This window comes from Musa acuminata, chromosome BXJ2-5 (assembly GCF_036884655.1).
Source record: "Musa acuminata AAA Group cultivar baxijiao chromosome BXJ2-5, Cavendish_Baxijiao_AAA, whole genome shotgun sequence".
Classification (NCBI taxonomy): Eukaryota; Viridiplantae; Streptophyta; class Magnoliopsida; order Zingiberales; family Musaceae; genus Musa; species Musa acuminata.
In genome coordinates this window covers 38594989-38610984 of record NC_088342.1, presented here as the reverse complement: position 1 = coordinate 38610984, position 15996 = coordinate 38594989, and the positions used below count along the sequence as shown (strand labels likewise).

General features: G+C 41.4%; 1 protein-coding gene across 6 annotated transcripts; it reads right to left on the bottom strand.

The window, feature by feature from the left end:
- Positions 1–1227: 1227 nt before the first annotated feature.
- Positions 1228–5133, bottom strand: LOC135584156 (transcription factor PHYTOCHROME INTERACTING FACTOR-LIKE 15-like). Of its 6 annotated transcripts, XR_010487064.1 has the most exons (9): positions 4717–5133; positions 4159–4547; positions 3105–4035; positions 2920–3027; positions 2776–2841; positions 2640–2705; positions 2106–2570; positions 1707–1998; positions 1228–1607 (listed from the first exon to the last, which is right to left on the bottom strand). XR_010487064.1 is itself a non-coding variant. In XM_065109313.1 (8 exons), exons 2-8 carry the CDS (start codon positions 4257–4259, stop codon positions 1915–1917), a joined length of 1821 nt encoding a protein of 606 aa, XP_064965385.1. In that variant the 5' UTR covers positions 4260–4569; positions 4717–5133; the 3' UTR covers positions 1611–1914. The 6 variants fall into 6 exon arrangements, 5 of the variants coding, with proteins under 5 accessions (XP_064965385.1, XP_064965386.1, XP_064965383.1 ...); XM_065109313.1 differs by lacking the exon at positions 1228–1607 and having other exon boundaries at positions 1611–1998; positions 4159–4569; XM_065109314.1 differs by lacking the exon at positions 1228–1607 and having other exon boundaries at positions 1611–2015.
- Between the last annotated feature and the right edge of the window lie 10863 nt (positions 5134–15996).

Below are 15996 nucleotides of genomic sequence, written 5' to 3'. Positions count from 1 at the left end.
TGAGCAAGGAAAGATGCTGGACAAATCTCAATCCACTTGGACCCTTGCTATTATTGCCAACGACCAGTCCAATCTTGTTCACAGGACCATTGCCTCCTCTCAAGAAAGCTATAGTGATCACCCGGGGATCAGGGAATCCATAATTCATAATGAGATTATGTCTTCCCCTCCGACCCTGGAAAATGACTGTAGTGTTGAGTGCGATGGCTCTCACAGCTATCCTCTCGACTCTGCAGGAATTCGAGTCAATGGAGAGGTGGCTGCAGCAGGCTGTGCAACTGTTAAACTCACAATGCCATCACAGCAAAAGGAGCAGCAGTCCTGGAAGCCCTTAGTTTTGCCGAGCGTGAGGGATACTGCAACCTTTTGCTCTGCACCGACTCAGCTAACATCGTTAACTATGTAAACAGCACCACAGACACCCCTTGGTTCCTCGAACCCATTTGTCAGTAGTATTGCTAACCTGTGTATGCGACTGAAGGTGGTGACCATGTTCTGTCATATACCAAGGCAACACAATTCACAATCTTGCTGTTTTGGGGAGAACCAATGTGTTCTCTGCTTTTTGGAAGACTGAATCATCATCTTATCCCTAGCAAATTACTATAGCTAGCCGGGGCCTGCGGCTCTTCCTCTTTGCATGTAAACCTCCTCATATCATCTCCTCTTGCGGTTTGACAGATCCCGCCGGAACAAACTTAATTTGGAGAGACTAATGGCAATGGCTACTGAAAGTCTTATAGAGGTTAAAGTTAAATGTCGTTGATGTTCTTGTCAGCACGATGTGATCCTAATCCGTATATGTAAAGTAATTTAAAGTGAAAAGTGCTCCCATCCCATGTATTACATCATTTATTTAGAGTTGAGGGTATGTTTTTATACGTAATCTTAGAGGGAGAATATTCTACGAAGATTTCAGAGGAAAAGTGGTTTGCAATTGACTTGAGCTATATCTTGAATTCTTACGAAATATTCTTATGAATATTTTCTATGAATAAACTATTCCATAAGGAAGATAATTTATAATTGATCTAGCTTACGAAGATCTCGACTCTCCTTAGAGGATCACCGGGCACTTTAAGCTTTCCTTGTTGAAGGTCATAGGTCTTTGTTTGAGGTCTGTCCTCGATGCATGTAGTTGTTCAAAGGCTGCAGGTATTCTAATTGACCATTCAGACACGTGGAGTCTACGTTGGGCCCGCCCATGGGCTAACACGTGGAATCCTCAATAGCTCACGTGCGTATCAGGCCTCTCGTGGGATAAGTGGCCATTTAAACCAAGGACGCGTGCTTCATGCATGCACGTAGTACCATAGCAACGACAACTCGGTCCTCGAAGGCTTTGTCGATCGCACGAGCATTCGCGTTCCATCGGAAGATGATCTGCGAAGACTCGGATGCCGACGATTTCACGTCCCTGCTCGTCGTTGAAGCATGCTGCTCGACAGCCTCGATAGTAAGTGCGGCTGCCATGCGAAGTGTTCGAGAATATGCCGAGGAGGAGACTTGATCTCGCACCACGCAAGGTGTTGATCTACTTGGAAGAACTGCATCTGTCGAGGAAGAAGACGACGGAAGGTTTGGCCTCAATAATGTGTTCGTGGCGGCTGTTATTCCAATGCACAGGAACATGTGATATTTCTGAGTTATGGTAATCAGCAAACAAATGTTAAACGAAAGGAAAATTGTTATGTAGATTCATGAACCTCATCCTTTCACAAACAAAAGGATGAGTCTTTCTACTAGCTTTGAACTCCCAAAACTTCCTGCAATGAAGTTATATGGCTACTCCAGTGCTCTCATAGGGTTCTGCATCCATCCAGAAACATTGACCTAACTCGATCAGTCACCATCTGAAATTTATCATCCATGCCCTGCACCATACGAAACCATAAAGACGATATATTCTCCTATTCATGTTCCGTTCACTAGTTCTGCTGGTTCATCATCACTAATGCTCGGTGTACTCAGACATTGTTGGGACGATCCTTTTGTTCCCTTGCAATAAAAGCAAACTCAGTTTGAAGGAGCATCAGATCTAAGCATCCAAAGCAAGATTGTCATCTAGAACCAAGTGTTCATTACTTGAACAAAAGCAATTATACCTGTGAATCACTAGCGCTAGCCTTTTGATCTTTAAAGCTTGATGAGGTTTCTGCATCTGGAGCTCGTGAAGGATTGCTTGTTGTGGTCGTCGAAGCTTCAGGCACTGAGTTCAAATTTGCAGGGAGGCCTGACATGGATTTGAATGGTGATGGCACACGAGGCACTGGCACAGGAAGTGCTTGTCCTTGTGCAAACATGGGAAGATTCGTAGGCCGAGGCATCCCATATAAACCCTGAGGTGCTTGAAGGGGAGAACAAGGGAACTGTGTGCCAGGCATGGGAGGAGGAGCTGCAACTAGAGAGCAGCCCGGAGAACCATTCATGTTGAGCATCCCCATCCCATAACCAAACGTCATGTTCATTCCCATCTGCGCGAAATGAGCGATGGGGGGAACACGCAGATGCTGCATCCCACCTGGTAGCATCATCGGAGACATGCACAGCCCACTACCCATAGACATCATCTGCGGTATGTAGAGGATGGTGCTTAGAACACAACGAAGAGAGCTCAGAGGATGCTGCAAGGGTTTTACCTGAACTTGAAGCTGAAGGGTCTTGAGATACTCGATGGCCTCATCAAGCATTGACGCTTTATCCACCTTCAAAGTACACAGCTTTAGTTCATCAAAGTTCTTCCATCTCTTAGAACGAAATAGAGTTTTGAGGTACCTTACTACAATTGGGTATAAGCTCTTGCAGCGCACGCATTTTCTCATTGATCCTATCCCTTCTCCTCTAAGCATAATTGGATGAGCAGAAAAGTCAGCGTTCGAGTTACTGCAAATCAAAGAGATCGGTTGAGCTTTGACTCACTCTTTCTGACAAATTATGCACCTCTGCTGCACGGCTTCTCTTTGCATTTCTTCCCTTGGCAGCATCAGCATCGGGCTTTCTTGATGGCGTGGATGCATCTTCAAGATCCTATTTGAAGGACAGTACATTCGAATCACGGTTTGATAGCAGAAAAGCTCACTATCTTTGTCGATATTTTTACTTACTTCTTTGTGGTTACGACACTCTTCTCCTTGATTCTTCCTCTTTGCACCTTGTGCTGGATCGCCGGATGCTGTCCCTGCTGTGTTGCCTGAACCAACAGAAGAAGATGCAGCAATGGCTTCGTGATCTTTTTCGATTACCGACTTGAGATTCTTCCTTGGCATGTCCTGTTCACAGACATCCTCCAGTGGCTCAACAGATGCAATCTCTCGGGGAGTTTCTGCGGATGATCCCATCTCCAACATGGATGAGACAGAGTTCAACTCTCCTTGAATACCTGAAGTACTTTGCAAACCACTACAAGACTGGATTACTGTCGATTCGATCCGGTTGCTGCTTGCAGTGGCAGTGGCAGAATTCTCAACACTCTGGAGATTAGCTTTTCCTTTCATGCCCGGTCTCAAGAAAAGGGAGGAGTTCATTAAATCCATACTGCTTACATCTTTTTTCGGTGAATTCTCAATTCTTGACATGATGCTTGGAAGTGAACTCTGACACGTTCCAGCTTCGAGTGCTTTAGAAACAATTCCATGCTCCACATATGGTGTACTATGACCAAAACTATTGTTCTCATTAGCAGGCATAGAAATCCCTGAGATTTCAGAGAAGAACTCTGAGCAATAATTGCTGGAGGCAGGATCCTCTTCAATCGGATAATTGATCCAGGGAACCATATTGTCGAATTGAGTACTGATGATTCCGGCATTGCCAGAAGGATCAGAGGGAGAGAAGTTGCTGACGAATGGGTCCATGGCCTCAAGCACACCCAGCTTGGGCATGTTGGCGATAGCTGTGCTGTCCTTCCCTTCAGCTCTGTCTGCAGGCAAAGAGAAGTTGGTGGTGGCAATGGAGGTCTTCCGAGGCCTGTTGGACTTGCCCTGCATCACAACCGGACCGTTCTCCCAGAGTAGTTCGACGAACTCGTTATCAGGCCTTGGTCACACATCCATGAACCTCGACTTAGAGGATAATAACTTGGATCGTAGCATCGAGACTAAAAGATGAACAAGGATGAAGGTGAAGGAAATGGGTTAAGCACAGGGGAAGAGCGCTTACATGGAAGAAGAGCGATTAGACGAGCGGCTGGCCATCTTGTTGGACTGGGCAGAGTCAAACTTCTTCCTTGCTGATGCTTGATAGAACTCGGAAAGAGGCATGATAGATCAGGGGAGAAGAAGATGCTTACGGAGTCCCTGAAGATACTGTGTGCGAAGAACTACGGATGCCTGAATCACCGACACATTCCATTGATGGCTCGATTAGACCAAACCCATGGCAGAACAAAGTGGAACCGAAGGTCAAGATCTTCTCAGAACACAAGGTAAAGTTCCATCTTTTTGGCTGACAAGATCGTTCCTTTTCTTCGATCCGAGAGTAGCTGCATCGCAAATCCAGTCAAAAGTCGCATCTTCTTCAACGATTGCTCTCTAGGATTGCCATCCGACCTGAGAATCAAAGATTAACATACTGCAAGCAAGAGATCAACTCAAAAAGCATACCGAACCAGGACACCACGAAACCATTGCAGAAAGATTCAAAGAGGTGAAAGGGGGAGAAAGAAGGAGCAAAATTCCAATCTTTTCGGAAACCAGATGGAAAACACAACAAACCAACCTTTCCTTTTGCTCGCAACCAAACCAAAGTCGCCTCTTTTCTCCAAAATCTCCACATACATAAGACATGCGCATGCATAAGCTTAGAGAAACGTTGGAACAAGCAAAGACCTTGGTTTCAGCGAAGACAATCCGCGGAGGAGGAGGAGGAAGAAAAAGGAACGTCGGATCCTAAGCCTCTCGAGGTAGGAGACGGGCGCAGGCTAGTGCGTAAAGCCGACGTATATAGCTTAGGAGGTGAGACCTGAAATGGCAGCTCCTATTGCGCTCTCCGCCTCCCCCACCGTTCTATCATCGGACTTCCCTCGTGGTTACCGGGTTCCATCAATAATTGGGTGGCGCGGCCCGCCCCGGAGTTGCCATCCAATGGCCACGATCGGTTCCTTGTGCCTGCGGCCAAGTGGAACAAGGGATAAGGTCCGGTGGACCCGTTTCCGTAGGCTAGGATGAATTATATTCTGAGGAGATTACGTTTCCCATACTCCCCATCCCCTGTTTTGACCTGCCCTTCCGAGATCTCTTCTCCGCATCTCCATTCTCACCCTTTTCCACGCCACAACTCATCTTCCTCCGAAAAGCATATCTATGGTAACTCCTGCACATGGTGTTTTCCACTCGAGATTCCTAAGAAGGATTCTAAAACCAGAGATTTGACTTTAATTTAAAGAATGAGATGGGAGTGTCATGTAGACCCAACCGTTGTAAGACTAAAAAGAGTTACATTGAGTGGTATTAGTACTATGTTAATTCCTAAGATAAGTAAGCCAGAATGTTGGAAGACTGATGCATGTCAGAGCTGTTTACTTGTTTCCCTGATGGTGATATTATATATTACTGTGTAGAGACAGCGACACATGAACCACTCCAACCTTATGTGGGATCTGAGTGAGCTTAAGACAAGCAATCGAGACTGTTCTTCTTGCAGAACAAACTGGCATGAGAATTCCCAAGAAGAAACCTTTAAGAATGCCTGTACTGGCATTAGAGAAAGGAGGGAGGAAATAGGGGATGAACCAGTGGCACGGGGATTTGACAGTCACACACAATTCATCACATCAAGCTACAGTATTGATGTGAAGCATGTAAAGGGAGGGAGTGACACAACCTGTCAAAGTTGCCGGAAGCCGCATAAGAAAATATCTAATACCAAACTAATAATAAATTTTTGGATGCTTTTCCTACATTTTGCTGAGAAATCCTTTTCAACCTTTAAAATCTGATTTGATCAGGCAAGCAAAGTTTGAACTTGATTTAGAGCCTTTATGTTTGCTTCCCTATTCATTGTTTTATGATGTGTGTGGTATTCTTTCATTGATAATAAAGATGGTTTTTGACTTTGTGAACATATGAAGGCTTACCATGTTTCTTATATTGTGTATTTTGCATCCTTCATCTGCTAGATTAGAAGCACAATTTGCTTTTATATGCATCATAATATTCTGTGTGAGACTATATTCATAGTGTTCTTTAGTAGAACTCAATTTAAAAAGAATTCATTCATGAATTTATTGTGGAGATTAAGAGTTTGAAACATCAAAAAATGAAGGCAAATTTTCAGTTTTCCAAAGGAAAAGAAAGAAAGAGTGCAATTAAAAAATGGTCTAAGATACTATCATTAAATTAAAGAAAAAAAAAAAGAGTGTTAAAACAGTGAGTTCTTTCTCCCAGTTTTTGTTAAGAACACAGAATGTCACTGACATATATCCTGAGATATGAAATGGGGAAAAGCTAAACATGAGGAAGAAATGGAATGGGTCTGAATAGATGTTGTGAATGGTATGTCACAATTCCAAAAAAACAGGGAGGCTTTTTTTATAGCAAAGACAATTGGTGATTGCAATGCCAATATGTGGACAGGTTGATCATCCCCACCATATATTATATGTGATGCCCTCCCTTTCTTACTATTTGAATCTGAGCCATGTCTTCTATTATTGTACTGTGATGCCTGAATCATCTCACGGGGGATGACATATGATGCCCTGTGAAGTACTTCATGAAAGAGGATGAGGAACTGTGGAGGTTTCTATTTTCTTCTGTATCAGAAGAAGCAGGTTGTCCCCCACCACCTTCTCAAGAAATATAATTGCCTGCCATGGCATGGGCTCCATTGGCAATCATTTGCCACAACCAATTCTTGCATCCAATGGAGATATGTGCAGCAGACAGCAGTAGAGTTAATGTGAATCCTCCACAGTTTTGCAGGTAGCAGTCGCAGTGAAGAAAAGAAAACATCATCTTCATGTATGTTTTTTAAGATAAGGAAAGAAGAGAAAAGGAGATTTGATTGGTGCAACTGAGATTTAGTGACACTGTTGGGTGGGTCCTGCAGCCTGTGCCAGTTGAGTTGGCAAAGTCCACACTTTACTGTTGACCATGGAAACTACAGAAAAATGGCTGTCAGAGCTTTCCTCTTCTGTGAACTTCCTTCGATGCAAGCCTCTGCAAATGGCTTTCATCAATTCCTCTTCATGGCTGATATGATGAGAACACGACCTGATGATTACTTTGAAGAGTTGGATGGTAGCATAGTTACAGATTTCTACATTCCTGCAAATTTTGTATGATAAGGGTGCATCAGAGAACAATTAAGTGGGGTTAGGCATGAGAATAAGGCATCATATCCCAGCATCCATGGCTCTCCTTATCTAAAATCCCACAGCTAGTTGGCATGGAATTGAAACCACAGATGCTTCGTATGCTCATCGCAGGGAATATTATGTTTTAGATTCTTGGTGGTAAAAGAAAATGATGTTCATAGTATAATCCAATCCAATATACAAGAACAGTGTAGATGAAAGAGGACGAACAATAAAAGAAGTTTGTGGCTTATAAATTAAGGATTTGTTGTTCCTCAATAAGACTTTTTGTTTAAGAATAACATCATGCAGCTCCTGAATCAAAATGAATAGTAAGTGACATGGAACAAACAACATGATGCATGTCCGTAATCCACATCTGTGATGAGGCTACATTTCGGGCCTTGATGTCTCTGTGGTGGGCCGTGCTACGTGTTGGGCGTGGTTCCAGATATGACGTGCACACTGCAGCAGAACGTGGTGGACACGTTCCATCAAATGGATGGAGACCGACACGTGACACGCGCTGCAGGCGTTGCTTGCACGTGGTGTTGACCACATGGACCAGCGATACCGTGCGTGGTTCGTACGGTTGACCTCTCAGCCTTATGCCTCACCGGGGACGCAGACGTGGCCCCCTACCAAGTCAACATGAAACTGACGTGTGTGGGCTCCACCCTGTAGGACTGGTCCTGTTTAGCAAGTGGGTCGGGTTCGTATTGAGGCACTTGGGCTTGATTTATCCGAAGCAAGTTAAAAGATTGATACGTAAAAGGGGCAGACTACTAAGTGGTTCAAATTGTATTTTTAATTACTCTATGGGTACAGGTGACTATATGTTAAGTCAAATTTTAATTATTCAATCGAGGCTCATTTCAAATTTGTCTAAAGTTTAACTTATAATTTTTTAGCGAATGGAACCTATAAGATTGAGTCGGGGGTATTCCGATAATGACTCCTTCGATAATTAAGTCAATTTTCGAAATTAAAAAAATTAAAATTTGTTAAACTAGTTAGGCTAATTGGTGAAATCTAAGTAGGTGAAGAATGCCTAGAATGCATACCTTAGGGCCTTTTTATAGGCGATTAGAACGGTTACATTCAAGATCACCGAGCATTAAGATGGGATGTGTGATATATTGGGAAAGGGCATGGCATAATATTTGTGGGTCGATCGTTTGATCATGAGTGACCGATTGAAGCCATGTGTCCTCAGATCCGATCACCACTTATCTACGGGACATGGTTGATAGGTCACTAGGATGGTCGACCTATCAGTCATATTTGGGCTTGTGTGTTTGTCATGTCAGCTTCTCCCTATCATTGCAATCCTCCCCCCCCCCACCCCCCGATTGTGGATTCATCAATCTACAAAGTGTATCAATCATGGTTTTTTACTCAAACATTAAGTTGTCGTGAGGATACCCAATTGGGTAATGGTGCATAGAAGAATATGGGAGATGCATGTTTGAGTCGAGTGTTGTTGTAACATATCGTTGGTCCATGGGTTGTGCATCATCGAAGTGTACACTCGGCCCATGAGATGTGCATTGTTGAAATGTGCATTTGGTCTATGGGCTACGTATTGTCAGAATGTGTGTTTGGTCCATGGGCTATACATCATCGAAATATGCATTTGGCCCATGGGCTATGTGTCATCGTTTGATCGAGCAACAAAAGGGCCAATCGATCGGGTACTCAGTTGGTTAGTACCATGGTAAGCGATTAGGCATAAGGGTCAAGTGGTCAGGTGCTTAGTTGATCGACACAAAGGCCCTTATCCAGAGATGGGCATATGGAAGTTTGCGGGTGTACTGCTTGTTGAATATCAGATTTTGATGATAAAATTAATTAATAAAGTTATGGATTAATATGCATTTAAGATAAGTGACGTAGGAAAAACTTTGATCATGGACTTGAATCATGGAAGCAGAATCTAACGTTAGGCCGAAGAGCATCACATTGGATGATTGGTCGATGTGCTAGAGGATAGGTTTCGTGCCATGAGTTCGAGCATCGGGCTAGAACAATCAGGTATTGCGCTAAGATGATCGGGTGTTGCGGGAAGTTAACATGCCGATTGGGCAATATGCCAAATAAGAGAACGATATGTCGAAGGATCGGACGAAGTGTTGGATGCACCAATGACATGTCGGACAACATATGCTTCATGATTGTAATTAAGTCTTAGTCGAGAGTCTAATTGAGTCGATTTTGGGGTGTAACCATGCCAACTCAATTAGGGGCCCATTGAGCCTAAGTTGAGGCTATTTTGGGCCAAGTGAAAGGCTCATTCAGTCACCCATAAAAGGGTCAGGCGGTGGTATCGTCAAACTGGGCAGTGGTATCGCCCAGACATAATCTTCCAGACTATGTTAGGTAGTGGTACTATCCAAATACAGTCTCCTAGACTGTGTCAGGTGGTGGTATCGCTAGACTTGATAGTGGTACCACCTAGTGTCAGTGTCAGACTAGGAAGTGGTGCCACCTAATGTCAGACTGACATGCGATAGTACCATCAATTATCAGTCTAGTAGGCGATGGTACCACCAGTATCCTGAAAACCCGAGATGAGATCGTTTTGACTCCAAATTTGAATCCATTTGGGGCCTATAGATACCACACTCATCCCTGCTCAGTTAACACATTAACCGAGAATAAAAATTACGGAAAATATTATTATAATCTTGTGTCTCTAGCTCTAAGTATTGATTTAGAGTAGTGAGTGGCTTGTAAAGATTATCTCCTAAACATATGAAAAGGAGAAAAGGGTTGTAAGAGGGTAGTTGATCTTTGCCGTTGAAATAAGATCGATAGTGGAAGCCGGTGGCCTTAACGGAGGAGGAATCAAGAGTAGACATAGATCATGACGACTGGACCACTATAAATTTGGTGTGCACTCTCTTTCTGCTCTTCATTACTAGTGTTTTATATTTTAATTGCTTATTACACTTACTTTAAGTGAAGCATACTTTCGATATCATTTTCGATACGGGCTTTATCGAAATGAGATTTTTGAATTAATGTAATTTTTTCGATAGCACTAATTCACCGCGTCGCCCCACCCGCTCTCTTAGTGCCAATTTCGGTCCTAACACTGCTCTCTCTTCTCATGGGATGGTGACATGTAGAACTGCATGCACCAGCTTGGTCTTAATTCTTGATAAGCGCATCGATTTGGTAGGCTTTGATGTTTTAATTTTAGTTGATCTTCCATGGCTCATGGTGCATGCACCATGCATCCAATTAGTTGAAGCCTTAGCCAATGAGGTGATCAGGAGAATGATCGCTCAGGCATGATAAATATGTTAGGAACGAGTCGGCACTAAGAGGAGGGGGAGGCAGGGGGCGGTGAATTAGTGTAGCGGTAAAAATGTTGGTTTTAAAAAATTTATTTCGATTAAACCCTTTTCGTAAAGATGTTAACTTGAAAGCATATGCGAGTGTAGGTATAGTAAAAGCACAGTAAGGAGGAGAGGCAGTTTGCTATAAAAGTAAATTACTCAAAGTAAATGCAAACCGAGTTTATAGTGGTTCGGTCGTCGTGACCTACATCCACTCCTGATTCCTCCTCTGTCTCCTCCATCGAGGCCACCAGCATCCACTATCGATCTTCCTTCAATAGGTGAAGACCAACCACCTTTTACAGCTCTTTCTCATTTTACTGGGTTTAGGAGATAACCCTTACACCCCCACTTACACCTCTCTCAAACTATTCTAACACTTAAAAGAAGGAGAGGAGTTCACACAAGATTACAGGAGCGTTTCTTTCTTTTTCACTCTTAATTCTTATGTATTATTTAACCAGGGATGAGAGGGGTATTTATAGGCCTCAAGTTTATTCAAACTTGGAGCCTAAAAATGTCTCATCCCTGGTTTTCGGGGTCCTAGCGGTACCACCACCTGCCACTGGGCGGTACCACCACCCAGACTAGTGGTACCACCACCTGATAGTCTCTCAGATACTATGTCTGGGCGGTATGACCTCTCAAACCGACGGTACCACCTCCTGACACAGTCTCAGAGATTGTGCCACGACGGTGCCACCTATTGGATCACTGTTTGGGCCTTCCACTTGGCCTAACACAGCCTAAACTTGGGCCCAACTAGCCTCTAATTGAGTTGGCTTAATTATATTCTAAACCAACTCAAATAGACTCTAAACTAACTCGATCTAGACATAATTGATTACAAGCGAATCTTTGTTGTCCGATATGTCATTGATTCATCTAACGCTTCATTTGATCCATCGGCGCATCGTTCTCTCCTTCGGTGTATTACCCAATTGGCATGTTATCTTCTCGCAACATCCAATCCTCTTGGTGCAATGTCCGATCTTCTTGGCTCAATGCCCGAATTCACGGCCCGAAGCCTTCTACCGATACGTCGATCGTTCCTCCAGCCCGACGTCTAATCTTTTGACATGTTTGCTCCGGCCCAATATCTGATTCCTCCTACTTTAATTAATTTGCCTTTTCTGATCGACGTTAGCCTTGCGTTACTTAAAACGCTCATTAGATCACAAACACATCAATCGATTTCATCATCAAATTCGAGATTCAACAATCTCCCTCTTTTTGATGATGACAACCAATTAATGATGGGGTTTAAACAAACTCCCCCTATCAATATGACATATTTGATAGAACTCTTGGATTCAAAAATCCAAGCAACATGTTATCATAAAACTTATGATAAAACTTCATCATACTTCTCCCCCTTTGTCATCAACAAAAAGGAGAAGTACAACTATCAAGTTTTTAAGACATACAAGTTTAAATCATTGCATAATAAACATAATCTTCAGTTTTATCATCATGCAAGCTAGCAAAAATTTTGAGTTTTGCAAGTTTGTAAATTTTGCTATATGTGCAAGTTTAGCATATTTTGCTTCTTGAGATAGGCAAGATAGCACTATTGCTTCTCTTGAGATTGCAAGCTAGCAAGTCTTAGTGATGTTCAAGATAACAAGTCCTACATTGTGCAAGCTAGCAAATTTTTACATCATTTAAAAAAAAAAATAAGCTAGCAATATTTGAGATGTTCAAGAAAGCAACTTTTGCTTCTTGAAATATGCAAGTTAGCAATATTTGCTTCTCTTTTGAGATGTGCACAATATCAATTCTTTCTCCCCCTTTGTCATTGGCAAAAAGAAGGGAAGAATATAATTTTGTATCTCTTTTTCCCTTTACAACAATTTTCAAAGCATGACAAAGATAAATGATCATTCTAAAGTATTATTTCAGAAACGGATAATGGTTGACTTTCACATCATTTCATCAAAAAATCATACTATTGCATGCATCAGTCCAAATAATAAATATTTCAAATCATGATGGTATCAAAACGTCAAATCAAAATTATTTTCAAAATATTCATAAAAAGGATATAGATAGATTCATTAATATCTCCTTTTTAGAAAATGGTAAGAAGAAACATAGGAGTTCAAAAACAAGATCTTGATTCATAGAGAAATCTCATTTATCAAATATCGAGAAATCAAGATGATGATTCAAATCATTCAACTTGTTAAATCAACAAAGTCACTTTTAAGAAGTTCATAAAAATAATACGAATAGATTCATCAAAATCAATAAGATAAAGAAAAAAAGTTTTAAAAAAATATATTTTCCTCGTTTTAGTTGTTTCAATTTAAGTGATTGATTTCATATAAGTATGCTCAAGTTTTTCGTATGAAAACCATACATTATGGTTTAAGATCAAAAGAGTAAATCTCATCATTGAAATCATCAAGGTCAATAAACCATAAATTACCCAAAAATCATCATACATAATTTTGAAATATAAACTTATTAAGCATAATCATTATGCATTACTTCAAATCAATCATGATTTCATTAATTATAGAGCATCTTCAATCAAAATCAAGAAATAATACGGAAATCAACATGATACACATTAATGCTTCTTAAAAATATACATAGGATTTATCTTAAGCATTAGATTTAAGTCTAACATTTTATTCCTTTATCATAAAGCATGTAATTTTCATTATCATTTTCAAAATTACTAGTATGATCCCAATTTTTACATTTTCATTACATTATTAAACATGTAATTTTCAAGAAAAATAAATTTTCTAAACTAAATTGAAAATAACTCATGAAAAAACATCAAGTAATTTCAAAGTAAACTAAAGGAGTTTCGTTTGAGTTGTTTACCTCGTTGACGAGAGTCAACAAAGCAAAGTTCGCAACTTCGTCTTCATCGGTTTGCTCCTCGTCTTCAGATGCACTCAGTTTTATCCCAAGTCACTTTGAGTGCTCTCTTCTTCTTTGACAATTTATTTTTAAGTTTATTTTTATTCTTTAATTTATATTTAATAAATTTTTTAAGTTTTATAGTGAGGAGTTCAAGTTCACCATCACTTGAGCATATGCTCAAGTAGTCTTCAATTGTTCTAAGTCCGAAATCCTTCCTGTTCTTTGGAAGGTTGTTCTCAAGTTTATTTTGTGCCACATTAGTCATTTCATAGGTCATTAAAAAGCCAATTAATTCTTTGAGTGGAAGCTTATTTAAGTCTTTTGCCTCTTGTATGACAGTTACTTTTGAATCCCAGTTCTTATGAAGAGAACGTAAAATTTTATTTAGAAGTTCAAAATCCGAAAAACTTTTACCAAGTGCTTTTAAACCATTGACGACATCCGTAAAATGAGTGTACATGTCTCTAATAGTTTCGCTTGGTTTTATATAAAAAAGTTTAAAATTATGCATCAAAAGATTTATCTTACAATCTTTTACTCTATTAATGCATTCGTGTGTAATTTTGAGAGTGTGCAACATATCAAAAACCATTTTGTAAGTAGAAACCCGATTAAACTCAGTTTTATCCAAAGCACAAAATAGAGCGTTTATAGATCTAGTATTTAAGGAAAAACTTTTATTTCCCAAATCATTCCATTCTTTCCAATAATATTCCATAAATCAAGGTTTAAGGAAAGCAAGAAAACTCTCATTCGAGTTTTCCAATATATGAAGTCCGTCCCATTGAACATGGGAGGACGAATGAGAGAGTGACCCTCTTGAAAGCCAAAAAGAGCCATTTCTCTTGGATGATAAACCAAATGAGAAAAATGTGGCTCTGATACCAACTATTAGGAACGAGTCGGTACTAAAAAGGGGGCGAATTAGTGCAGTAGTAAAAACGTCAGTTTTGAAAATTTCATTTCGATTAAACCCTTTTCATAAAGATGTTAACTTGAAAGCGTCTGCTAGCGTAGGCATAGTAAAAGTACAGTAAAGAGGAAAGGTAGTTTTGCTAGTCATAGGTGCCCAGCAAGCCAATCACGTGAGTGATGGCACGTGTGACTTGATACATAATCTTTTTGCTTATTATATTTTGGCGTATATCACTTTATAACAATTGCATATGTGCATATATATATATATATATATTGTGATGTCCTTGGATTTGTGCAATGGGAATCGGATCGTGATGAGATCACGATAATGAGATCGATTCACCTTTAAACACATATCCTAAATAATCCCGGTCATAGGTTACTCGAGAAGGACATCGTGATAACCGGATAGACTGGTGTACTGTATACCCGTCCATATGATGGATGCAGCTGGTCTCATAGCTGCTCGTGTAGGGACACTAGGGATACAGTACAGGTGCTCATTGGAGAATGAGTTCACTGATTGATCCGCTTACGGAATGCTGGATGGTTGATGATGCCTTATTGTCAGACAGCGATTCCGTAGTCCTAGTGGTGTATCTGGTCCTTAGACTTGAGACACCAAGGATGTCCTGTATGAGTGCTCCACTCTTTGATACCAGACTTATAGGTTTGGCTGTCCCCAGATCTAGTACAGCTGGTCATTGGGAGTGGTAGTCGACCTTACGAGGGCTATTGAGTGTCAATAGAGGATCATCCACTCTCGGCGTCATGAGAGGAATATCCTATGTGTTCTTGCTCAGACAAATCCCTGGCCAGGGTCATTCGGGTTGAGAGAGAAAGAGTTCTCCGGGAGAATCCGATTAGAGCGAGACTCGAGTAGAAACCGTATGGGTCTGACAACACCATGCTCGATATACGGTCTCTGGGATATTAAATGGATGAGGGACTATAGGTACATGGTAACTGAGGACAGACAGGTCCAATGGATTGGATTCCCCTGTATCGTCTGGGGACTACGGCGTAGTGGCATAGTACGTCCGTAGTCGATGAGTCGAGTGAATTATTACAGAGATAATAATTCACTGAGTTAGAAGGAGTTCTGACAGGTATGACTCACGGCCAGCTCGATATTGGGCCTAGAGGGTCACACACATATGGTAGGCATTGCGATGAGTAGAGGTTCGGATATGAGATATCCGACGGAGCCCTTGTCTTATTGGATGCAGATCCAATACCCACTAGGGAAGGACCCATTAGGGTTTGACACGGGATCTCTATAAATAGGAGGGATTCACAGCCTCATAGGCTAGAGTCTTTGCTTGCCTTTCCTATTCTCCTCTCCCTCTCCACCTCAGAGCAGGCCTGGAGTTTTGAGGAGCGTCGTCGCAACCCTGCTGTGTGGATCACCGCTAGAGAGGAGGACGCTTGACCTCCTTCACCCTCTCCTAAGGATCTGCAAGGAAACAGGGATATACGATCTCCCTAGGTAACACAATCTCTATACGCAGTTTTGTGTTTTGCGGATTTTTTCGCACCAATATTCGCACGACGACGAAC